The sequence below is a fragment of the Colias eurytheme genome, chromosome 25 (assembly GCF_061535395.1).
Source record: "Colias eurytheme isolate Ceu_HAF_F1 chromosome 25, ilColEury1 Martin Lab GWU primary, whole genome shotgun sequence".
Classification (NCBI taxonomy): Eukaryota; Metazoa; Arthropoda; class Insecta; order Lepidoptera; family Pieridae; genus Colias; species Colias eurytheme.
This window is the reverse complement of record NC_143004.1, coordinates 481,005-507,866: the sequence shown is the minus strand read 5'-3', so window position 1 is coordinate 507,866 and position 26,862 is coordinate 481,005. Positions and strand designations below refer to the sequence as shown.

Here is a 26,862-nt window from a genome sequence, read left to right as displayed (position 1 = left end):
GAAGTCATTAACCACTAATCAGATAATCACAAGGATAATAAGTCAAAGTCCAGTCGAATCCGGGTTTGACGTCACATGATAAAACACTATCGTCATTACGATGAAATCTTCTATACTTATCAATTATATCGAACAAAGCTGTATTACTAATCACTGTATTCGGTTTAAGTGATGAAAATTGTTTAAAACGTGTCTTTTTAATGTTTTGCTGTTTCGAAATGAGCTGGCTGTAAACGTATGTTTTGTCAAGTATCAAGTATCTGTATGCATATTATAAATGCACATTCATAATAAAAATAACAAAGTTTGCATTATATTATGACAAATCACTACCTTAAGTAGGTCCTCAAATTTACAACATACATATTAATTTATTGAAAAGACAAAAACTTCTGAATCGATTCCTTGTCAAAAAAGTAATTTAAACCAAAACATTTCACTGCATTTATTACTGCAATTACCAAATCGCAAATAATAAATGTCTGTCCCGATCTAGTGTGAAATTGTTAAATAATTTGCCCGATAATTTGATAAGGCTTCCCCGTGACCGCTGCGCCCTGTATCACCCCTTATCGGTTGCTATGCGAGATAATTAATATACAATAATATGTTATGTTACTGGCAGTAACGCCATTTGATATAAGGTTTTTAATTTTTGGACGAATCCATTCTAATTCCTATCTAATGCAATACGAAATCTGTAATGCAAAAATGAAATGTATGGATTAAAGTATTTAATTAAGGTAACCAGGAAATGATGATAACTTTTCTTTCTTAAAGAAAAGTTATAATCAAAGCTTCGAAACGAAGAAATCATCGTTAATTTGACGACATAGGTAGTCTATATTCCTCAACTTTATTTACCTACATCTTTATATTTTGACGAGCTGATTCAAAATTCTTGCCTTAAAAGCAGTTACATAGTGCGACATTTTGTGACCAATACCAATATAACCGTGGTATCTTATCATGTACACTCATGTGAACTCACAGTTCAATGTTAACACAATTATTGTGATACACTTCCGATCTCACGAGATTGCGCTTTTGTTTTCATTAATTATCTGTGACCGATTGTCGTTTTTAAACATATTATTATGTTATCTAAGAATTGTATTGTTTTATTTTCCTCGATGATTTTTAAGTTGGGATAACTTTATCTGTGACATCAATGATCCCTTAGTAATAATTATTTATTATTAAATAATGAATATTGAATAGTAACTCAATAAAATTGGAATTAATGAGTTCTACAAACAAATCAAAATTTAACACGAACCGCAGCCGGAAAACTAATGAATCTATTAATTTTGAACCATTAGTATGTAATCATGATGAAATAATTAAATGTGGCAACGCATTATGAAAATATAATAAGTAGGTTCGAAATTACTATAGAGATAATCCGAAGGTTGCTAGGAAAATAGTTGCAATGTGAGTCAAGGTTTGATACCCGTGCTCTTTGTCACGTACTCCCCTAAATAGATATTTAGCATTTACTATAGCTACAGAAAATCCTGCTAAAAATATTGTAAGCATGGATGTATGTTTATCTGTTAAGTAAAAAATATGCTACGACAAAGCTAGTCAAAAATTACTCGTATCTAAGATAAAAATGAAAAAGTGAAGTAACTTTTTCAATATGTATTTTTATAATTAAAACATTAAAGACTATTTAGTTAGTATTTTATAATTATAAATGCTCACGTAGATAGGTGTTTGTCTATGAGATTATATCAGATTTATGAATCTCTGATAGTAGGTGGCGCTAGTGCCATACGTAACATCAGCTCTCGAGTTTTTTACAATTTAAAATTATTAAAAGTACAAAAGTTAATAAAAAAGTGTGCTCAAATTAACAAGTAATCAGTAAATAAGTGCGATTAATGTTATCTTCGTCAACAACCTGCGATTTACGTGGAAATACGGAATCCAAAAAACCATCACATACAACGACCGTTACGTCAAATTTGGAACAAAGAAAGTTGGGAGACAGTAACTATATTTAAACCTAAAAAGTAGTAAGTAAAGTATCGGAAACAAAACGTAAGTAAAATAAAACGTAAGTAAAACACAATTATTACAGATATTAACGTATAAAATTGACATTAAGTGTCATTAAACAAAGAACAGCTGACCAACAATTAAAATATTTAGTCACACATTAACGGTTTGAAGATACATTGTACAGCTTTATTTGAACTTATAAAATGGATAATATAACTATCAGAAAGAAAACACTCCCTAAACAAAGGTCTGAATCAAATCTACAAGAAATATTAAATGATTCTTTTTTAAGTTTATCCAGTTCAAGTTACACGGATTTATCTACAAAGACAAGTCAACATATTATATCCACTCCAAATACTTCAATAGTGTTCAATGAGAATCAAGAAATAAGCAAATTACAAACCGAATTAATATCCGCACAAGAATCTATCTATAACCTAACAAAACAATGTTATAATCTTAGACAAACATTACACAAAAGTGAGAAAAAAGTACAGAATTTGATAAGTCTAATTTTAAATACTAAATCGGATAAAACATTAACAGGTATCTCGAATAAAACGCCTATAAAACAGACTATAATGAATATAAGTTTTAAAACACCACGGCACTCACCTTTAAAATACTACAATGAAAATATATTTATTCACAACACTTATCCTAAAATCAAACAGAAAACATTAACTAACTTACAACAAAAACACAATTCTCATAGTGTTACTACTGATATGGGTTTGGATAAAAATACTTTAAACTATAACATAACTAAGCCACTAATATTAAATAAAGAATGTGACGGTACCGACAAAAATAAAATTACCAATTGTCAACAAACCATAACAGATGTCAGCACAAAGGTAATAAAACGTAAAATTATAATTATGGGTGATGAACGCGTTAGAAATTTGTCTATAAGTATGCTGGAAGAACGGAAAAATAAGTGGAACGACTGTTATGAAATATTTGGCTTGACAAAACCGCATGCTCCTTCAAGTGAAATATTAAACAGCTGTGAAAGTTTGATACAATCTATAAATAATGAAGACATATTAATATTGGGCTTAGGTTCCAATGACAAAAATCCATATACTCTAATTTCAAATTTACTAGAATTATTGGGAAAATTAAAAAATAATAAAATATTTATATTAAATGTAAAATATAACCGCTACTTGAATGAGAAATTTCTTAATACAAAAATGAAACTTTTTTTAAGAGGACATACAAATTGTACATATATTGATATTGATGAAGATTATACATTTTATAATTCCAGACTTAATTATATTGAAAATTTAACAAATAGATTAAATATAGAAATTGACAGCTTAGAATATGCAAATACATTTTTAAATCCCAAAAATATTAAAAAAAGGCTTGCTTCTTCAAAAAAATGCAATATATTCCAAAATAATCAAAACAATTCCTATCCAGTAAAAAAAGGCACTATTCCCTATTATTTTAAGAGGTCAAAAAATGTTTTACATACTCTAAAACTGAACCAGTTAAATGAGGACATACCAAATAGTAATTTAATATTGAAAAATAAAAATACTCCATCAAATTCAAAATTTTTTCGTATCTAAAACACAATTTTTGACAATTTTACATCAAAATATAGCCGGAGCTATTAATAAGTCAGAAGAACTGTATTTGGCAATATCACAACTAGATAAATCACACAACATTGACATTATATGTTTATGTGAAACGTTTATTAAAAAGGGAAATGAACAGTTACTTAAATTACCAGGATACAAGTTAATATCATCATTTTCTCGTAAACAAAGAAGAGGTGGAACATGTATTTTGGTTAAGCACGACATTCCATGCACCAATCTAGACTTTATAAGGGATTATGGTTGCAATTTATTTTTTGAATGTTGTGGTATAGAATTAAAGCACTTAAATACAGTGATAATTTGTATATATAGAATCCCTAGTCAAAACATAAATATTTTTATGAGAAACCTTCAGGATATATTACAAAGGATTGGACTTAAAAATAAAAAAATAATATTATGTGGAGATTGGAATATTGATATTCTTAAAAAGACTAAGTTTTCAGATGAACTCATTACTTTACTACAGAACTTTAATTTTGAATGCTTAATAAAAACACCTACTAGGAAAAATGCATGCATAGACCAAATAGCAACAAATATAAAAAGAAATGTGAACACAGAAGTACTACACCTCGGTTTGTCAGACCATGAAACGGCACAGATATTAAAAGTTAGTATGATAAAGCGTAAAACAAATTTATCCTGGTTTGAAACAAAAAGAGACTACTGTAATGAGAATATTCGTAAATTTTGTGAATGTATGTCATCGTTAAGCTTCTCTGAAATACATGAATTTAATAACTTAAATGAATGCTTCAATGCTTTTTATGAGTTATTCAAACTGTTTTATGATCTTTGTTTTCCTATTATTAAGATAAAGAGAAGTACAGGAAAATCTAATCTTAACTGGATAACAAAAGGATTGAAGAAATGTTGTATACGAAAGCGACAACTTTATCTTAAAAATATATATATAAAAAAAATGTATACTCATAGTTGGAATCATTATGTGAAATATAAAAATATACTAAAAAGGTGCATTCTTAAATCAAAACAAATTCAAAGTGAAAAATTTATTAAATTGGCAAAAAATAAAAACAAAGCTTCATGGCAAATGATATCTAATAATATTAATGACGAAACCAATATTACAGAAATTGAAGAGATTGTAGTTAATAATAAGATATACGACTCAATGAATGAAATTTGCGAACAGTTTAATAATTTTTTTATTGACATCACAAATCAAACAAAATTTAATTTTGATGTAAATGCCATAAAAAAGACTTTGACTACAGAAAGTTGCAATACTATTTTCTTAACACCTACAAACAGTAACGAAATTTGTAAAATAATAAAATCACTTAATAACACTAATTCAGTAGGAACAGATGGAATAAGTGCAAAAATATTAAAATCATGCAGTGACCATATTTGCGAACCGTTGTCTTTTCTTGTAAATTTATCGATGGAACAGGGAACTTTTCCACAAGCGCTGAAAACATCAGTGATAAAACCATTATTTAAAAAAGACGATCCGAAAGATATTAAGAATTACAGACCGATAGCGTTAATACCAGTGATATCTAAAATATTTGAAAAAGTAATCTTAGAAAGAATTAGAAATTATATTGATAGAAACAAGATCTTATGTAAAGAACAGTTTGGATTTAGGAAAAATAGTTCCACTTCATTAGCATGCTTTGATATGGTGAAAGAAATAATTCAAGCCTTCATCGAAAAAAAACCCGTAAGCGCTATATTTCTAGATATGAGCAAGGCATTTGATTTTGTAGACCATGAATTACTCTTGCTTAAGTTAGATAAATATGGTATAAGAGGAATTGCCAAAGAATGGATTGCTAGTTATTTAAAGGATAGAGATCAGTTTGTGGAAATACAACAAATAGTAAATCAATCAAGAAACGTATATAGATCAGTAAAAAAAACTAATAGATCAGGTGTACCACAAGGAAGTGTGCTCGGCCCGTTTTTATTTCTCTTGTATATTAATGACCTACCGAAATCAGTGAAACACAAATCAGTTTTATTCGCAGACGACACTACCCTAATTGTTAAATGTACTGAAAAGGAAACGTACGAGAGAGATATAAATGAAGCAGTTAAAAATATTGTAAAATGGTTAGAAGACAACAATCTTAAAATTAACTTATTAAAAACAAAAATAATTCAATTTTATACAAAGAATTGCTCCAAAATAAACCTAAATATAAAGTGTGATAACCAAGTAATAGAACAAGTAGATCATCATAAATTCTTGGGTGTTTTGTTGGATGAAGGTCTAAAATGGAACAAACATATTGATTACGTTTGTGACAGAATTAATCGTTTCGTTTACGTATTACGGCGTTTAAGAGATACTGTTTCTATGAATGCAGCAATAAATGCTTATCATGCCTACGTTTCCTCTGTACTTTCGTATGGAATCATTCTTTGGGGACAATCTTGTGATGTGCGGAAAGTATTTGTCTCACAAAAAAAATGTATCAGAGCTCTGTGCGGTTTGAACCAAAGAGACAGTTGTAGACCTCTGTTTAGTAAATTACGGATCCTTACTTTAACTTGCATGTACATAAGAGAAGTATGTTTATTCGTAAAATATCACCCGGAATACTTTAAGAAGAAAGGAGAAGTAAATTCGCATATGTTGACAAGATACCAAAACAAATTACATTTCCCAACGTGTAGAATTAACAAAGCTAAAAACAGTGTAATATTTATGGCTATTAAAATATATAATAAAATACCGGACAATTTCAAGGAACTACCAGTAAATTTTTTCAAAAATAAACTGACGAACTGGTTGATGGTGAAACAATTTTATGACATTGAAGAATTTATGACTTTTAAGTAGTGTAAACTGAATTGTGTGTGATAAGTGTGTGATATAATCGTGTTAATCGTAGTGCGTTCGCGTAATTGTGAAAGTTGAATTGTGTGTACATTTAAATAATTAGACTAATCAACTTTCTTTTTCAATATTTGCACACCCAATCAATGGGTAGAATGTATTAGCCACATAATATTGTAATTAAAAACATCTATAATTTGTAACTACATTCTTGCAAATAAATATAATTTGAATTTGAATTTGAATTTGAATTTAAATAAGTCGTTTTTGCTTCATTGAATAAAAACTTAAGATAATTACTAAATTATTATAAACGATTAAAACACTTAATTCAAGTTAGTTATTTAATATTTGCGAAATTTTGAGTTTTAAAATTAGTCAGCCTAAATAGGACACATTTCTGTATTCACAAATTACTTAAACATACATTCACTTTTAATAACAGCGGGAAATAACAATGTATGTTATCAGCTTAAAGGTCGTATCATTAAGGGCAAATATTATCACTCGAGGTAATTGACCCTTAACGTGAAGGACCTTTGTTGAATCAGACTGCAAGGATCCTTTATAATAGGGAAAGCCTCTGACATTCGCCGAATTATTTTAAAAATAGTGTATTTATGAATGAAGCTGGATTCCCTTATTCCTATAGAGATTTCTTACATCTAGAATCTAGATATAAGTTCGTTTCTGTGAATTTAATTATTATATAAAGAAATGATTATTGCAGTCAGTAGTTTTTAATATAGAAAGACATTTGATTAATTTCGCATGAACATTGCATTTACGTTAAACCTGTTACATTATTGTTCTATTTACAGCTAATCGATTTCAAAGAAAATCTAGTTTTCTCATATTAAAACACGGTTTAACCACGTTGTGACGTCACAGCCGTGAGCTGTCATCTGTCCAAAGTCCAATACAAACGGCCACTTGTTTAAACTATTCGACAAACAATGAACATTGTTACTAGATTGTTTCGAAAAATATTCATGTTTTATAATAAACTAGAAGTCCGCCCCGGCTTCGCCCGTGGTACATATTTCGCAATAAAAGGTAGCCTATGTCCTTTCTCGGGTATCAAAATATCTCCATACCAAATTTCATGCAAATTGGTTCAGTAGTTTAGGCGTGATTGAGTAACAGACAGACAGACAGAGTTACTTTCACATTTATAATATTAGTATGGATGGAATCAAATACGACCCCCTTATTTTTCATCAACATGATCATTCAAATTAGGAAAATAGCAAAATCTAGACCATTCAGCTTTATATTATACACCTAGATTTTAAGAAAAACTATTTACTGCTAAGGTCGTTTATTTCTATTATCAAATCAAATAAATTAAATGTACAAAATTTAAATAAAATTGATAGGTCAACTTTGAAGTTTAAAATTTAACACATATGTTTCTCTAAAAGTATTTTTTATTTTTTTATCGAATCGTAACGCAAATAAACCGTCGAAATGTGTACACATCACACTGTATGTACATTGTACAAAGTACATATAGAAAATTGTTAAAAAAATATTACGAAACAGCGCTCTAAAATAACCAATGACGAGCTTGTAAATGTGAAGGTACAATGACTAGCCTGTCCAAAGTCCACAGTACTGTTTGACTTTGAATACGTTCTATGAAGCTGAGAGCAATTTTTTACAATTTTTATTAGACGATAGAAATAGATTAAAAATTAGTGTAGTCAACCGGACTATAAAATATTTAAATTATAAATTGGTACCTAGCACGCTTTAGTTTAAGAGTGGCAAAAATTGGGAGAATATAGGTACATGCTAATTACTTACACCTACTGGTATACTCAGGTAAATGTCCTTTTACAGGATATAAATTACGTATACCTAATATGATACATGCAGAACATTATTCTTTTGACAAGAAAATTAAATTATCCTGTTGCTAGCTGGGACGACGATAAAAACATGATTTTTTGTATTCATAAAACTTGTTAAATTTTTTGCTACATAAACAAATAAGATACGGTCAACGGTCTGAGTCTATTAGGTATTTAGTTTAATAGGACATGAAGCCGTAACTATTGAGTTTAGGTTTTAATCCCTACAGCTGTAAGGCCCAGGATAGACCTAGATCTGTAAAGCTGGCTGTACATTACGTACCTACGTAATGAATATAAAACTGTATTATATAATTAAGCTAGTTACTCGCATTGGCTTCTCTTATATTGACATGTATTCAGAAATAATTTTTGAGCAGGTTCTAGTCAATTTGCATAATGTCATAGTGATGTGCAACGTGCATGTTCAACTAAATGGACCTCTTTAAATTTCGACCTTAGAGATTTCGACAATTTACACTGACAATATACAAAGCAAGATGTAAAAAATATTGTTAACACCCCGTTAATAACAGCTAATCAAAAGAGATTGATGAGCATCGCGCAAATTGGTGTCTCAAAAAAAATTTACACCAATTGTGAAATATTGCCATCCTTCAAGCGATGGGCAATTATGACGTCACGGTACAAAGTCCACAGCAATTTGAAAGTTCAAACAGCTATACCCAATTATTATGCAGCATTCAGACCAATCTAATTGAAGTAGCCTAGATTTTACTTTATGCCCGTGCCCGTGATCTATTTCAAATTTAGAACGTTTTCAAATTTCATTTTCAATATCATCATGCTTTGCGAATTTTGTTCTTATTAGCTTCGTCATTAGTTTGAGCGTTTTTATTATTTTTTTTAACAATACAATATACCTAAGTAGGTATATTAAGTATGTTTTGAATAGAATAACCTAATACAAAATTACTTGTAAATTGTAATTGCATAGACCTATTAGGTACCTAGTAATTTATTTTCTCTATAATATCTGTAGAATATCTGAATTAGAAATTTAACTTGGTTGGTACTTGGTAGTTGGTACCTACTATTCATATTTTTTAAATATTATTTAGTCGTATCGCAACAAAATTCTATTAGATAGGTAGGTAGGTGCTTATGTAAATTTATCGTAGGTACAGCAAAACTGCTGCAATTTTCTATTATTCAGCATACAAAAGCGACTTCTTATACATTATTTTGTATAAAGTGATTTAGGACAGACAAAGCCGCGGGAATCAGCCAGTCTACAAAAGATAGTTGCCAAGCATTGCAACTCCTAACCTAGCGTTCGCGTCACCGGTGATTGTAGGGTACAAAGTCCACGCAGCTGAGCCCGCGGCCCGCCACGCGGTGCGCACGTGAGCCAAGCGTGATCGGAACGATCATTATCTCGCCGTGTTCTTTATTCTAATTTCAAGTAAACGCTGCACCGTGCATGTACATTGTACAACATAAGGCTGGCTGTTCACGGCTTCGCCCTAATTTGGTCGTAATAATTATCTATGGCCAGTCTTGTTTTATAAAAAACGTGGCGCGCGTTCTAATTGTAAAATGTAAACGCTTTAAAATGAGATAATCATTGATATCGATGCTAAGTCATCGCCATGTAAACACAAGCTGTGTACCAAATTACAAATAAACAAAGGAGCGTCGGGGCCTGGGTGCACCGTTATCAAACCTCAATGGCATATCGCATGAAATTATAACTACAGCATACCTACAATGTGTAAGTAAGTATAGACACATTCACACATACAATGTAACGGATCTTAAATATTATGCAACTGAGGCGTAAGTATATACAGGAATATCTACATAGACTTTATGTAGGTACCTAGGTAATATATTCTTCGTGACTCAGATTATAATTACAGCTAAAAGCGAGTTACCTTTTACGATAATTTCCTTCATAAAATGGTCACTAGATTTTTTTGCGTCTATTCAAACGTTTTAGTCTTCCGTAATGCTTTGCGGACCTGATAAAGAGATATGGAAATAAGGACACAATCATAAAAATAGAAGATTAAACACTTAAAATTCTATGTCCCCGATTCGTTTTATATTGCATTGGAGACCTGCCAAGTCGATTCGTACCTACTTCGAATCGAAACAACATTTAAAGCATTTTGGCGCCGAAAATAAAAGAAAGTTTAATAAATTATGAAAACAACTACCTATTTATCAAAACCGATGTTAAATAAGTTGATTGCATTAGCCTATATTTGTATAGCCACGTTTAGAACTTCCGGATAAGCACAGTTTTAGCTAATCTAAGATAGGTAATACCGTAATAGGTAATTACCTACCTATGTGAATTATTGGTGGATTGTAAAGTAATATGAGACTTGAAGTAAAACTAATAAGAATGTTTTTCGTATTGATACAATTTTGTAGTTACATGGATTTAATATGTAGATATCTGTTGTCTTTTTGATACCTAATTGCATCCTTTTGAAGATTATAACATAAAATATTCAAACTTATTAATAAACATAGGTGTATCGCTTCAATTGGTTAATTATTGCATCGATAAAATGAAAATTTCGTCTCGTAACAGTGAAGGTAAACGTTAACAATGCCGAGTCCAAAGTCCACAAGGTAAACGTTACAATCACTAGTTACGGTTTCTATTTTAACTATGTATACCTACTATTTGTAACTTATCGTTTAATTAAGTAGATTTACTGAAATGCCACGCCGGTTTTCATAAACATTAACAATCTTATTGTATTGATGAAATGATAAAAAATTATCTTTATTTAATCCAGCTGCAACCTGAATACTCAATCCATAGTTAATCGTGGTGTATTTTTTAATGTGTGGCACGAGTTTTTATAGGCCATTAAGATATAAATGTTATTGCCATTTGCCAGTAATTAATAATTATGTAAACATCATCATTACAATAAGTACAAAATATGTAATTGGATTATATGAAATAGAATATAACTCACCCTTTCCAACAGCTGCTGTCCGATGGCATTGCTATCCACCTTAACTTCCAGAATCACAGAATTTGGTTGGCTAACTAACCACATTTTGATATTTAAAATCTTGGTGAAAACCGAAAACGAAAAATAGGTCGAACGTAATCTAGTATCAACTAAATAAACACTTCATTTACTGTTTATCTCACACGCGTAAAGAATTTATTTAAAAAAGTCTTTCTCAATTCGCTCTGTGCAATGTTTATCGCGTATTCTTTGTGGAAGTAAAACTGTGAATACTTCCAGACGACGGCCATACTACGTTAAGTTTGCCACCGAAATGATAAAGAAACTGTGACGTGACGCAAAACGACCGAGAATAGAACGCCGGTCGTCATAACGTTGTGCGGACATATGTTGCACGTAACGTACATTGCTGCTCTAATAGTAACGGCACATTCGCTTCGTAATCTACAAAGTTCAATGAACGTTACACTAAAATACATAGTCGTAAATAGAATATTTTTTTTAAATATAATCCATCTTTCCTTTCACGTACTTTAGGTGAAAAGACAGAGATGCAAAATCAATGACGATCCCCACTATGTCATGAATTTGAATCGTTGTTTTTGATATGAAAAGGAAAGTTGTTTTGATTGGAGATAGTAGGTAATTATTTCTATTATAATATCTTATGCATGAATTGAACAACAACAATTAAAATTAAATGTTTATGAGGCATACCTACACGATTACTGTTAATTTATTACCTATCTGATTTCGTCCAAGCTAACCTTTTTGACTTTATAACAAAGACATTTAGGTATTCTTATTTCTTGTACCTAGTTAACTACTGGTTGTTTAAAAGTTTTTACTTACCTACATGAACAAGTAAAATCAATGTAGGTAGGTACCAGTCTACCTATAAGTAACTTTCTTGACATAGGATTTTCTTGAATGTTAAATTCACAGGTTAAATTTATAAGTAGGTCTTTCAATTTTATTGGTCTTTCAGGTGATTCAGGGTCGAGTCGGTCAAAGGTCGTGGCACAATCCGCCGAATAACCCGCGGGATATACCTAGGTATCAAATTATCAAGTGTTATTCTAGTTATCTAGTAGGTACCTACATAAGATAAATCAAAGCCAAGTATAATCGAAATCAGTTCGTTGGTTTTCCCAGGAAAACATCCATACATCCATCCTCACAAACTTTCGCATTTATAATAAGTAGGAATCTTGACTAAGTAGGATAGGATTAAGTAGTATGTGGTAGTTGGTACCCACCTCTGTGGTAGTCTGCTTGAATTATTATTACCTAGTACCTACCTATATATTATTATTTAACTAACTGTGCCCCGCGGTTTCACCCGCATTGCTGTTCCTGTTAGTCTGAGCGTGATGATATACCTATAGCCTTTTAGCCTTCCTCGATAAATGGGGTATCTAACACCGAAATAATTTTTCAAATCGGACCAGTAGTTCCTGAGATTAGCACGTTCGAACAAACAAACTCTTCAGCTTTATAATATTAAATATAAAAAAGTATAGATGTATCATGTACTTAATGCTATTTGTGATCGAAGATATAAGTTTTAACGACGTGACTCATGGCTCATATTATTGAGACAAGATTGAGACATTCATTATTATGGGCCCCTGAAAACCTTTTTTTTTTCAAAGTTAACACATTGAAATTAAGTATCCCCAACAATTTTAGTTTATATTATTTGATTAAATACAATGTTAAACATCAATAATTACTTAAAAATTGTTTTATCCATTCAAAGGTTTGTACCGAAATTAAATTCAAATTCAAATAACAATGGCGCTACCGCGCTACCCACAGGCGCTACCGGATGTTGTCCGTAATTTATGACAGCTTCAGTTTGATATATTAAATGACATAAAATAATTTAATAAAAAAAATATTACCTAAGAAAGATAAATGGAATACCAATTTGCAATTATTATAATATTTCACATAATAAAATCACTCGTAAATGTTAAAAAAAATGGCTTTATATTACTAACGCCATCTATATTTGTTTATAGTTAATGCACATATTTGTTTGCTGTCAACACCAAAAAATTTATTCCATTACGCGCAATCAATGGATAAAAAATAAAATAAAAAATAATATATGAAGAATAAGTATAATTAAGAAAAAATACTCCATAACACTAATTTGTTTATTGATATAAGTTTGATGAGCATAACGGTATCAAATGGTTTATTAACATTAATTTTATCTGAAAATGTATTCCTATCTACGCACTAATCGTGGTGCACGAGCCGATGACAGCGCCAATCGTGACAACATAATGGAACTAAAATAATCATATGACTCGGTCTCGTCACCTTTCCTTCGGCTATTGATTTGCGCCTTGGTCTCGTTTGTCTCCGCATAGTTTTTGTGTAAATCATTTGAAATGGCGAGTCAAACGCAGGGGATCCAGCAATTGTTGGCTGCTGAAAAGCGCGCCGCAGAGAAAGTATCAGAGGCGAGAAAGCGTAAGTACAATTAATTGCGTTTTATATTATTTTGTGGGTTTAGTTTTTTATAGATTGATTGCAGTGAGAAATTGGTCTGCCCTTGTATTTAGCACTTAGCAGACATCCTAATATTCGGTTATACTATGTATGCATATGGAAAAAAAACATTTAATGAATGTAAGAATTTGAATACTTTCCATTGATATCCTATCCTAATAAGATTTCTGTCACATGATGGAGGGTGTTAGTCGAAGATAACAATCTTTGCTTGTGCTAAATACGATCAAATTTTACAAATAAAAGATTTGCTAGATAATAAAGGAATGAAAATATAACATAACATCCTTAAAATAACTTGTAAAAGGGTATAAAACTAAAAACATGATTATGTAGGTACTAACTGTATATTGTTATGTTGTTGATACAAGTACATGAGCATATTTATTTAAGGCTCAAAATTTTTTTATTTATTTTATGTAAGAAATAAGATATTGTTTCATGAGGTACCTACCAAGTGTGAAACGTTATTTGGTACTTAATAATAAAGATGGTAGGTGTATACTTGTAAAAAATGTTTTGAATAGTCTTGATAGGAATATTAATATAGTACTAATGTAGTAAATGTACTTAACGGGCAAACCATTGCCATTCCTTTACACTTCTTTACTTTTTAACAATTGACTGCGATAAGTTGGTATTTATTTGAACAAAATTAGATACAAGGACAATACCGATTTTGTCTTGAAATGATACATTAATTAATTTTAACTAAAGCTACTATAATATATATTAAACTTAAATTAACAATAAATTTATAGGAAAAGCGAAACGCCTAAAGCAGGCCAAGGAAGAAGCCCAAGATGAGGTTGAAAAGTACAGACAGGAACGTGAGAGGCAGTTCAAAGAATTCGAAGCTAAGGTAAATTAGAATTATAGATATTAACGCCCTATCAATACTAATATTATAAAGCTGAAGAGTTCTGTTTGAATGCACTAATCTCAGGAACTACTGGTCTGATTTGCAAAGTTAGATCGATGATCGAGATGTTAGCCCATTCATCAAGGAAGGCTATAGGCTATCATTACGCTAAGACCAACAGGAGCAGAGCCATGTGGTTGAAACAAAGTGCAGCCTGTAATTAATAAGCATACACTACAAATTGGGAAAGTTCTGTAGTTTTGTGAAGACAGTGGTAAAATAGGCATTCATTATCAAAATATGTGTTGTGTAGACCTGTTGTGCAGCAAAATAGCTCATGTGTTATTTTGCTACATAAGCTACATCACTGTCAACGTCAAGTATTATCAAAATCTGTTCAGTGATTTTCATATGACAGTAAGAAAAATACATTCCTACATTTACAGTTGACACACTTTATAATTATAATTTCTTTAATGTATTTACAAGTTGGGTGCTTTAAAGGATCATATTATAGTCATCAGTCTAGATTTTATTCTTGTAGTGATTTTCTATCTTTATCTCAAACAAGAAACCTTGAGTTATCAAGTTGATGATAAATTTTTTGTTGCTAGTGCAGATTTCTATCTGTAATATAATATAGGGTTTTTAATCTTTATTTAAGCTTGCATGATCAATTAATGTGTTAATATTTAAGACTAAATTATAAATGTATTGTTTCCCATGTTGTATCTAAATAATGTTAAATTTTAACTTTACACACACAGATACTAACAAATTTTTAGCATAAGATTTTATGTGTATATATAATTTATGTGTAAATTTTAATATACTTTAGTACATTTTACCATTCAAGTATCATAACGAACGAACCAACTAATTTCACCTCATTTAGAAGAACTTTTAATTTGTCAAAATACAAAGAAATAACAATTTATCACCTGTTTAAAGAGCAGTTTCTACAAAGAACCAGCAAGAAACTCGCATAGTTTCTCTTTTAAAATCATAACAACATAACATTCTACATATTTTCAAATAATAATTGTGCTGTGTAAAATGACCAGTCATATAAATCATTACTTTATGCTTATAGCACATGGGCACGCGGGAAGGTGTAGCTGCCAAGATCGAAGCAGAGACCAAGGTCAAGATTGAAGAGATGAACAAAATGGTCATCACCCAACAGGAAGCGGTGAGTTTTCGTAATATAATATGTATAAAAAATACATAATCAGTATAGTATATACTCTTGTTATACCCGAGTAAAACTTATTTACCTACATAATATCTTGATCTACAAAATAACTGAAGAAACAGGCAGACTTTATTTTGAAACTATAGGTATTTAATAAAACATTCGACATTCATTATAATGCTATTCAGTTGATATAATAATTCTAAAAGAATTTCAAGAATAGAAAATATTTGACTGTGATGTGGGATCGAACCTGCTTATTTCGCCGTACCATGGCAACTCATCAATCAAATTTATTCTAGTCTTTCGGTTTTATGTGGCAAAGGCTCCTCACGCCATTTATTGAGAATATTAACAACCACAACCATCTCAATCATTGTCTCCTATTAATAATACCTTAAGCTTAAGCTTTGTGTAGTAAATAAAGTAATAGTGATATATTATTTAAGTTATAAATAAGGAAATAATAATTATTATTGAGAACTTTCAATACTGATTGATTCACATATGAAATGTAAATTTGCAGGTGATCAAAGACATTCTGCAGCTGGTGTACGACATCAAGCCCGAGCTCCACCAGAACTACCGCTTAGACTAAGCGCAGACGCTCCGTAATCAAACGCTTGCGAACACGCACCTATTCATAGTTCTATTGTTATTTGTAATCTGTAGCCCGTTGGCGCCAACGCACGCGTCAATGTCAACTTGACAGCTGACAGCCGCTGATACTCGCCGCTCGCTGTACATACCTAGCTTGGTGTTGCCATGTAAACGTTTAATCATTGAATTTTAAACTTATATTATCAGCTCGATATCATTCCATATGAAATACAAGTATTGGAAGACCGATGAAGAACAGATTTAACTTATTGAAAATTGTATGTTATTCAATGTTGTATGTTGAATAGAAATATATATTTAAAATAAATTTGGAATGTTTTTATTTATTTCTTGTTACAAAGTAGTCTGAAGTGATTGCGATGTGTACAGTATTAGAGGAAATATATTATTAATGTACTATTAGTTATTTTATTTTATTCCTGTTTGTTGGTCCAGTCTGGGTACTTCAGTTCGGTGTTCCTGAAAAAAAAAATATTTCAGGTTCCATGTATTAGATTAAAACAATCAATTATTCAGAATTTGTGGAAAATATTTCCCTGGAGTATTGTACCTAATATTTATATGAATTTTTTATAAAATTGAATTGAATAACAATTATTTCAAAAATTTAAAGAAAGTGAAATACTCAATATACCTATCATGGACGTATAAAAAAAGACGGACGCCGTATTACGAACTAACAACGTGAAGCCACCATAGTAAGCTAGCGATCGTGTAAAGACAATAAACACGCACACACTCTCACCATAGTAAGCTAGTCGGCCGCCATTACGTCGTGAACTACCGACTGATTAACTGCGTCACTGTTTCACAAAAAATATTTAAAATGCCGTCTTGCGTGGTTAAATGGTGTCGCAACAGTACAATTTTAAATAACAAAACACAAGGGATTACATTCCACAGGGAAGCAAGTTATTTCTTTTATGTTTTAATGACAAAATTATTACGGCAAAATTTATAGAAAAAAATACAGCCGCCATTGTCATCAACACAGCTGTTGCCATGGCAACATTGCACACACACATGGATGTTTCGCCGCCATTACTAGGCTTCACTCAATGTTTAGGCGATATACCGTCCGTCTTTTTTTATACGTCCATGATACCTATCTATAAAATATAAATAATTTCAAGCATGATTGGATTGTTTTTGAAACCTGCCTCATGATCATCCACCATCATGATGAGAATTATATTAAAAGCAATACTTACATAAGCTTAACTGTATGTTCTCCAATCGTATCCAACCAAGAGGCAACTGACCCGACCGCTGAGAACACAGCTGGTTGGTCTGGCAGGTCACAGCGTTTGGCGGAAAATGACAGGATTCCGACCAGGACGCCATCTTGGATCGCAGGGCCACCCGCGTCATGCTGTAAGTGATGTAAAATAATTATTACGTGAAAAGAAACTCGAAAACTTGGTAAAAGTATCATATTGATATTAAATAACTTAAACTTTGTATTGATGAGTCTTTCCTGCACACGTAAAAAATACTGTATTATACATACCTACACCTAGTTAATTTGAGAAGGTACTTATAAAATCGGAACTTACGTTGCAAACGTTTTTAGCTTTTGTAATGTATCCTGCGCAGAAGTTGGTTCGTGAATGCACCAAATCCCTGCAAAAATAATACATTTTACTCTAAGTATATATTCCTGTCCAGGTATTTCTTAAAAAAATATTGAATAATTGATCTCTCACCTTCCATATATCTCCTGGCAGTCGGCTATATCATAGACCGGTAATTCAAGCTTCTGTAATAGCACTTGACCTCCCAATCCACCGACACCCTTTAAAAAACTTAAATTATAATAGCATATTGGAAAAAAATGTACATAGAATGATAGGAACTGTTTTCTCAATCAATACAACAGGATTAGAAATTTATCATAAACGTGTAATACCTATACTTATTTTTCAAATTAAACCGCCAAATTAAGTGCACGAGCAAAGTCACAGGAACGAGCTAATTTTAGATCGAACTTTTCTTACCAGAACAGAGCCCCAACCAAGAAATGTGATCACAGCATCAGTAGGCACCGGTTTATCAGCTTCATAATCAATCTTCGCGACCTTCGTGTCCAGTTTCTCATAGGAAATATTCCTGTCCAGTTTTATAACCGCAAAGTTGAATTCCAGGGTGTTAGGTTTGTAGTTGGGGTGGAAGAATATCTCGGAGACGTGATAGACGTCGCCGCCAGCTGTCGCGTTGGAGGAGCCAACTCGGATAGACAGCATCTTGACGTATTCACGGAAGAAGCGGTTGTTGTACTGTCTGGATTTGGATTTAAAAAAAGTGTAGTAAGTAGATTGTAATTTGTGTATGAACCTACTTCTACCGAACTTTGACCTTTTATTTTTGTACAGATTTTCCTAATTGGTGGAAAAAAATTTGGTGAAAATGCTTGCATGATGTTTTGTTTGATTTGATTTCTTCTTCTTTTCAAGAGTGGATAGTTTTCAGTCACATATGATGATATGACCTAGTCCCAATCTTGACCAACTACCTGAAACACCCGCTGACTTATTACAGAACAAGATAACCTTATCATAAACTCACAACTGCAAGCAATGAGCAGCAGTCAGCACTTTATCAGTGTCGATAATAACCGCGCCGCACCACAGCTGTCTATTGACGAGTAAAGCAGCGAGGAAAGGGTATTCTTCAACGGTTGCTACCTCATCTGCGTTGTAGATCCTTCTGTAGCGACGGTCTAGTGTGTGTGTTTGTTTCGTGGCTAAAACGGGTTAAAGGACATTTACAAAATTGAACTGATCACGAATTAAATAAATAGAAACACTATTTATTGCACACTAAACAGATACGTAGGTAATACAATAATTAATCACAAAAGAATCTTCGCCGTAGAAATTGGCCCTATAGCTTTGAAGTGATTTCTTCCAGGCAAGTTTCGGATATACTTAGGAAAATAAAAATTAAACTAGTTTTACGTTGCTATAATAGATTTTTATTTATAGAATCGGGTGTAATTTTAAAATTGTCTCCTAAACATTTACATACTTAATTGAATTAAACAAGTTGTCATTTGTTACATCTGCCTCGTAATAACCGTTGAATTCCTGACGAAATTCTAAATATTTTTTCAAACAAAACAAAATAAAACGTCAAAAATTCTTTAGCATGTGAACTGTTAGTACTTATTTAGTTTATTATTTTCTAAATCTGTGAGTCCTCTGGATTAAATCTCTATTTTTACGAAAACAATACTCACTAGCAGAAATTCTGTCTTTGGTATTGTTGGCGAGGGATCTTCGTGATGGAAACTCAATGGGCAGACCCTCATACTGCCATTCTGTACGGTACATGTTCTTACGGGATATACGCTCAAGTTCCACTGGTGATATTATGTTATTAGTTATAACTAATTATATCTTATATATATATATATAAGATATAACATTCAGTAGATCACACAGGACGCCATATATAAATATAATATGTAGAATTATAACTTTACGATACCTATTTCTGATAAATCTAATACAGAAAATACTTGATATATATACCTAACTATCTATTTACAATTATTTCCAGAAAACAAATATAATTAGAAATGCTTAAGTTTCTAATATCATCAATGCGTGCCGGATGCGTGTAACGGAACGTTATAATAAGCGTAATTGCGCAAATTTCGAAAATTACCAGATTTATTTAACTGCATGAATTGTTCGAATTTTTAAACATAATTTTTTCTACTATAATCATAGTATGTTTCTCTTAAGTTACTTTGTTCATGTTCGCGTTATAACATATAGGTAGGTACCTACGAAGACATAGGTATATAGGAATTAGGATAATACTAAATTCAGCGACTAGTTTTTGCGTAAAGCTTTGGATTTGTATTAGGTATATCTTATGTATTCAAACTGATGATCAATGATGATACTAATGAGATAAAAAAAGGTATTTTTAAACACTTTTGTACACCTAAAATCACTCACAGAACCGCTACACCTGTATAAATCATATAAACTTTCTTTGAAATCGATATAACATTCTTTTGTCACAGTTTTTTGAAAAATTACGATTTATATCGATTTATATAATCAAAAAGAATGTTTACCGTTTTAGTGAAAATTACTTAGTTAATTAATAAATTATGTGAAATGACGATCGCCTCGATGGTCTAGTGGTTAGAGAGTAGATCAGAGAGTACGAGGTTCGCGTCCAGGATTGGACAAACCAAATTCATAAAATGCAATGCAATATCTCAATGAAACAAATAAGAAAGAATACTTACTATCATCAGATTCTGTGTCGATCCTTGCTTGAGAGAAAATAAATAAGGAAAACAGCAAACAAAGTATGGATACAGACATGTTTGTGTCAACACCCATTTTCTTTATGGTACTAAAAAAGTACATTTCATAGCGGATTTTAATGTATTTGTGAAATTGTTTAAGAGCTAGCTTATAATACTTTGTTCAATATTTTCACATGTTGAAAATAAATCTTGACGTATACGATAGTATTATAATACTATCGTAAGCAAAGTCCAGGATCTAGATTAGTGTAAATGTATTATAGTTTATTCTTTTTGAAGTTTTATCTAAAATTTGTGAAATTACGGCAAATTATGACATTGTGAAATTGTAACTTTTCACGTGAGCTCGGTAGACCACCTCAGATTAACTTCGTAACTTTATTTAACTATTACATTTATTACCTGGGTACCTACTCAATTCGCCCTTCCAAATTTTTGGTTAAAATGTATGATCCAAATATTTCACCAGCTCTCGAAGAAAATAAAACAACGCAACAGTCCATAAAACATTTAATTCATAAAATATCAATAGCAAACGTCGAATAACATATAAATGTACCTACAATTGTATATTTGTAAACATATTTAATGAAGGCTTTTTGCGTATTATAGGCTAGGATCACGCTCGGTGACGCAGCCGCCCATAGCGGGGCGCTCTCTTTATGTTACCCTTCACTGAAAGAAAAGATACAATCATAGTTCATTTAATCATAAAAAAATAATAAATAAAAATTGCGTAGAGTTGCCACTTAAGAAAAAGAAGAAGAAGAACAACTATATATTTGAAAATTGACTGAAATTTAAACTTTTCACAAAATGCAGAGCGTGTCCGAGCGATACATTAGGAAGATAATATTTTATTCTAGCCTGATGTTAATTATGATTACTCAATATAAATAAATCAGTTTTCAATTACAAAACTATAAAGTTGTACGCCAATCCTGAAAGGCATAATTTTTCGCGTAAAATGATTTAAATTTCAGAGAAGTGTTTTAAAATAGGTTCAGTTGTTCTTTTTATGGTCACAATTTTAAGATGATTTCTTTGGAGAGCTTTATCCACCCAAAACACTTAGTTATGATACAAAAAAATCACAGAAAGCTTTGAAAGCGCTACAAGCTTCTAGGTACCTACTAAGTTTTATTAAAATCGCACACACATTAGAAAAATAATTACTGTGTATAAACAGGCTACTTCAACAACTAGTTAAAATTATAATATAGCTAATCTATACTAAATCTAATATTATAAAGCTGAAGAGTTTGATTGTTTGAACGCGCTAATCTCAGGAACTGCTGGTCCGATTTGAAAAATTCTTTCGATGTTAGATACTTAGTCCATTTTTCGAGGAAGGAAGAAGGCTGAAGGAGGCCGTAGGCTATATTATATCATCACCCTAAGACTAACAGGAGCGGAGCAATGCGGGTAAAACCGCGGAGCGCAGCTAGTATCAGATGCTAAATAATAATGGCCAGTGCTATGCTTTTAGTATAATAAATATGCAAAATTACCTAATGTGGAGAAGCCCATTCCCAAGGGAGTGGGGTTTGCTATTGAAATGCCCACTAGTGCTAAAACTATAGCTACCTGAAAAAAGACACATTTTAATAGTGTGAATTTGAAAAAGCAACGATATTTTTTCGTTAGTCTTAAATTATTCCAAAATAAAGCCAACCTTATTAGTGTCGAAGATGTTTACATGATAAAAAATGCAATTTAGGTACCTACCTACTCATATTTCTCCATGATTTTAGAAATCAATGTATATTCGCTTAACTTTATAGTTACAAAATAATTTAAATCTACTACCTAGATACTTAAATAATAAATGGAAATTCTTAAAATTAAATACATTATGTAACAACTTTGCGCATGAAACCTTAAAATTACTTGTTATAACAACACAAAAATGAACAACTGCAATCCAATGTAAATAGGTAATACTTATAGAACTTTTATCAATTATCACTTTCAACACTAAACTTACGCGGCAATAAATAAATAAAATCTACTCACTGCGCACTTCATAATTCTCTATAAGATTTGTTGCATGAAACCTCAGTGAATTACAGAATTTCGCGAAAAATTAACATTGCCTTATATAAACGTTTCACGCTTGACCGAACATCCTGTTACGTTACTCATTACATCATTTTACTAATTAGTCAGTTAAATAGAAATCTGATATAATACTAGACTATTTTTAATGTTTGGGAGAGTTTTTTAATTGGCCCCAGTAAAGGAAAATTTTCAGTAGGTAGGTATGTTCTGTGCATTTGGTAGAGACAGTTCAAGATATTTTTATAGAATGATTATTATTATAGTAGCTGTCGTATAATGCTCTATCGATTTAAGATAGGCGTTGAGAATTCTTCACGTGGTTGTTCTTAGAACGTTCGAAAAGATTCTATTCAATGTTATTAGATATACTGAACAACACTGAATACGAGCTTTCGTTTACACTAAAAGATCACGGAATAATGCTCTTGTTCTAGCTCTTGCTCTATGTTCGTCGGTTTCATTCTTGGTTGCATTAGTATCATAGTAAAGATGAACTATTAACTTATAATATTATGGTTAAAAAGTTCGGTTGATAAAACCATACAATTTTCGATTCTCAATGGAAACGGCAATTATCATTTGGTGTAGATTCATGAAGTTTGAACAGAAAAATAAAACAAACAATTTATACGTAATTAATAATCTTTATTTAAAATTAACAAATAAACTAAACAACACATAAACCAAACTTCCGTCGAAACAAAATTAACTGCTTAAATCTCACTGCTTCCAGTAATTTAAGACTGTAACAAAGAAAATTACCATAATTTTATTTATTCTAATATTTCTAATGAAATTAAAAATAAAGAGTAGGTAATAAATTTTCTTTAAAAGGCAATAAAATACGCATTAATTAATCGAATACGACATATTTTTTTAAAGAATAGAAATAATTTGGTCACTAGGCGGGATTCAAGCCTGCGTCTTCTTGACGCGTGATGAATCCGCGGGTTTTTTATTCTTAAAAAAATATATTTATAAAGCATATGAATGCAATAAAAATAAATATAATAATCTAATACACAATAAAAGTGAATCAAACCTTCCACCGATCGTTATCATAGTCCCAGTGCGACGAGAGGCCGTCGATCGGGTTGACGCGCAGCTCCAGCATGCGGCGGAGCTGCGCCTTCTGCGCCTCTTTGGAGAACGACGCTGGGAGCGGCTCGAACACTGTCACAATGTCATTTATTTTAATATGATTTACATTTTATCATCATTTATACATATACATCTTATGTTTGGATTAAAATCTGTTTCAAGTCTTTTGTGGATGAAACTGTGGGTTGGCCGATAATAAACAAAAAGAAGTAAAAAAATTATTTGAAATGTTATCTTAATAAGTACAATTATTGTAGCATGTAGCATAATATGTAGCAATGTAGCACAAGCTGTTTTGAAAAGTAAAGATCATTATTATCGTAAATTATATCGACTATAATTACATTTCTAATATAAACTTAACCTGTTGACATTTACCGTATCGCTTGCAGAACATCATCATCCAGAAGCAAAACGACGTGCCAAACAGGGCCCATCCCAAGCAAAACTTCCACTGACCGGTCGGGTGCTGAAATTCAGCGAACGTCTGGCAGAAGGAAGCCCGGTACAGTGCCTTCTTCTCCTCGCAGCATAGCGTCCGCCAATCGCACAGCTCCCTCTGCCGGAGCGCCTAAGGAACAAGCGCACGATGTAGGGAGCATTTGTACCATAGTGGTGGCAGAACATCATCATCCAAAACGTAAAGGATGTGCCGAACAGCGCCCAGCCCAGGCAGAACTTCCACATTCCGGTCGGGTGCTGGAACTCCGCGAACGTCTGGCAGAAGGACGCCCGGTATAATGCTTTCTTCTCTTCGCAGCAGAGCAGCCGCCAGTCACCTTTCTCTTTTTCCCGAAGAGCCTAGATCGGACAAGCGCTTAAAGACTATGCTAGATGGTGCATTAAAATAGACAAGTTTAATGCCGATTAATTATTTTAACTCATGCTTGAACACTATAGTATTTAACAACTTTTAAATATCTATTTGGACCCTCGAATCGACATTTCTGGCTATATGTTCCGGTAAAACTGTAGGGGGAATCCGGGAGACTTGCCCAGGTGGGAGAGTTGAACCACTTTCAATAACTTTTTAAATTAGGTGCCAAATTACGCCAAGTGGCAAACAAATGAACGCGCGTTACCCGCCAATCACAAGCAACTCACAATTTTGAGTGATAACAGACGCGTTCGACCGTGAGTTCCGAAAAAGTGGTTTCATCGTCGCGGAGTGAATTTTTTTGGCTTTGTTGTTTTAATTGCTATGCACGCATTTATGAAGGTATATATCAAACACCTACGTTATTGCATTACTAGATTATCATATTTTGTCGTACGTTCAGTGTTGTTCTCCAGTTGATAGTGGATTTGTTGGAAAAAATCAAGATATGGCCTTGGGTCGGGTGCGGGAGAATTGAACCAGTCTGCAGTCGGGAGACTTGAACAATGGTTTAACTCTCCCTTTGCAGTTTGTATACTATTTAAGTTAGCTTTTGTTTTGTTTTAGAAAGAAAATGCCATTTCAGAATAAGCCTAAGGAAGGTAGTAAGACTAAGATTGAAAGCGCAGTCAGAGAAATAAAGAGTGGCAAATCTATTCGTCAAATTGCAATCATGTATGGGATAGGCAAAACCACTTTACGGTATTATCTGTTAGGTGAACATAAGTTAACACCTTTGCAAGACAAGGGGAGCCAACACAAATGCTCCCGGATTTTCAATGTAAATAAAGAGATATTGCTTGTTCGTTACTTATTGACCTGCAGTAAAATGCACTATGGTTTAACCATAAAACAAGCAATGCATTATGCAACTAGCATTCAACTACGCCAAATTCCTCCAAAGTGAACATCCAAGAGGCAAATATTGAAGAAATAGGCAAATAGGCACATATTAATTAATAGTAAGAAATGTCTTTAAATTAGTTTTGTAGATTTATTTAGCAGTAGATATCTCAAAACGATTATTTAATTAATAAAAAGAAGCGAATGTTATGTTTAGGAGTTGCTCTGAAAACATTTTTCACTAAATTGTTTAGAAGGTGATTATGAATAATCTAGTTATTGTTAAATGTGTCTAAATAATACATAACTAATGAATAATATGCTTTATTTGCGTCATTTCCCCCTCTAAAAAGGTATGGGCAAGTGTCCCGCACCTGATGGGCAAGTGTCCCGCCGGTTGGGGAGACTTGAATCAAAACTCATTTTTCATTACAACTTCGTTTACTATCTTCTCCTTGCAACTTTTATTTTCAGAATAGTATAAAATCTTAGCCAGATAATAAGGCTTCCATATGGTGTAGATCTTAAAGCTCTCCAGGTCACTGATCAGATTTTATAGAGTTTTTAGTAAAAAGCGGTTCAAGTCTCCCGGACTCCCCCTACTTTATAGTGCGTCAAGTTTAGAGTCGTAATTTTTTTTGTGGGTGGAACTGCAGAACCTGCTATACATATAGGCAAGATTCTCAATAAATGCAAATTGCATGTATGAACTTCACTCATAAAGTATGGATAATAACCATATTACATATTATTTTGTACAACTGTTTAAGCACTATTCTGTTAATTTAATAATGGTCTAAAAAAGAAACTTACACAAATATCCCTAGTATTCTCCTTAAACCGTACAGCAGGGAAAGGAAAGTGCGAGTCGTCCCTATAATTAGCGCTACCGTTGTGCCCATGGCCCACTATGTCCCTGTTCCCAATCCTGGTGCAACCGTACACGGTTCGGACACTCTGGGAGGACGGGAGCCTCCGAGGCAGCAAGAGGGATATATTTGATATTTGGAGGGACATGTTTGGTATTGAATACATGTGACGTCACGTCAATAGTGATTGACAGTTTGTTTTTTGTTGTGACGTTGGTTTGAAAAAAGAAAATTTTGTAAAGGAGGTTATTATTTATGAAGTCGAAAATGAAAATCCTTATTAATTTTGAATTTTACTTTATTAATAAAATAGGTCTCTCCCTTCCAGTAAGCAGTCCATATTATTGTTG

General features: G+C 32.1%; 4 protein-coding genes and 1 long non-coding RNA gene across 6 annotated transcripts in view; 1 reads left to right on the top strand and 4 right to left on the bottom strand.

Annotated features, from left to right (window-relative positions):
• dnr1 (E3 ubiquitin-protein ligase defense repressor 1) overlaps positions 1-11,596 on the bottom strand; it is a 33,934-nt gene extending 22,338 nt beyond the window's left edge. Inside the window, exon 1 of the mRNA XM_090116183.1 lies at positions 11,267-11,596. Coding sequence (XP_089972309.1) covers positions 11,267-11,350 — 84 coding nt within the window. The 5' untranslated portion in view covers positions 11,351-11,596. The remainder of the gene's footprint in view (positions 1-11,266) is intronic.
• Positions 11,597-13,584: 1,988 nt separating this feature from the next.
• Positions 13,585-16,867, top strand: Vha13 (V-type proton ATPase subunit Vha13). Its single transcript, XM_090116300.1, has 4 exons — positions 13,585-13,753; positions 14,554-14,654; positions 15,748-15,846; positions 16,376-16,867. Exons 1-4 carry the CDS (start codon positions 13,672-13,674, stop codon positions 16,445-16,447), a joined length of 354 nt encoding a protein of 117 aa, XP_089972426.1. The 5' UTR covers positions 13,585-13,671; the 3' UTR covers positions 16,448-16,867.
• Positions 16,767-19,849, bottom strand: LOC149897393 (trypsin 3A1-like). Its single transcript, XM_090116299.1, has 7 exons — positions 19,709-19,849; positions 19,036-19,213; positions 18,468-18,750; positions 18,177-18,265; positions 18,027-18,093; positions 17,682-17,842; positions 16,767-16,929 (listed from the first exon to the last, which is right to left on the bottom strand). The coding sequence occupies exons 1-7, from the start codon at positions 19,800-19,802 to the stop codon at positions 16,884-16,886; spliced, it is 918 nt and encodes a 305-aa protein (XP_089972425.1). The 5' UTR covers positions 19,803-19,849; the 3' UTR covers positions 16,767-16,883.
• Positions 19,850-21,255: 1,406 nt separating this feature from the next.
• LOC149897392 (uncharacterized) lies at positions 21,256-22,848 on the bottom strand. Its single transcript, XR_016458154.1, has 3 exons — positions 22,778-22,848; positions 22,273-22,348; positions 21,256-21,436 (listed from the first exon to the last, which is right to left on the bottom strand). It is a non-coding gene; the product is annotated as an uncharacterized LOC149897392 (long non-coding RNA).
• A 598-nt stretch (positions 22,849-23,446) lies between these two features.
• Positions 23,447-26,677, bottom strand: LOC149897391 (cytochrome c oxidase subunit 4 isoform 1, mitochondrial-like). 2 transcript variants are annotated; one of them, XM_090116305.1, is made up of 4 exons: positions 26,457-26,677; positions 24,302-24,494; positions 23,865-23,995; positions 23,447-23,565 (listed from the first exon to the last, which is right to left on the bottom strand). In XM_090116305.1, exons 1-4 carry the CDS (start codon positions 26,658-26,660, stop codon positions 23,560-23,562), a joined length of 534 nt encoding a protein of 177 aa, XP_089972431.1. In that variant the 5' UTR covers positions 26,661-26,677; the 3' UTR covers positions 23,447-23,559. The 2 variants fall into 2 exon arrangements, with proteins under 2 accessions (XP_089972431.1, XP_089972430.1); XM_090116304.1 differs by lacking the exon at positions 23,447-23,565 and having other exon boundaries at positions 24,302-24,724.
• Positions 26,678-26,862: the final 185 nt, after the last annotated feature.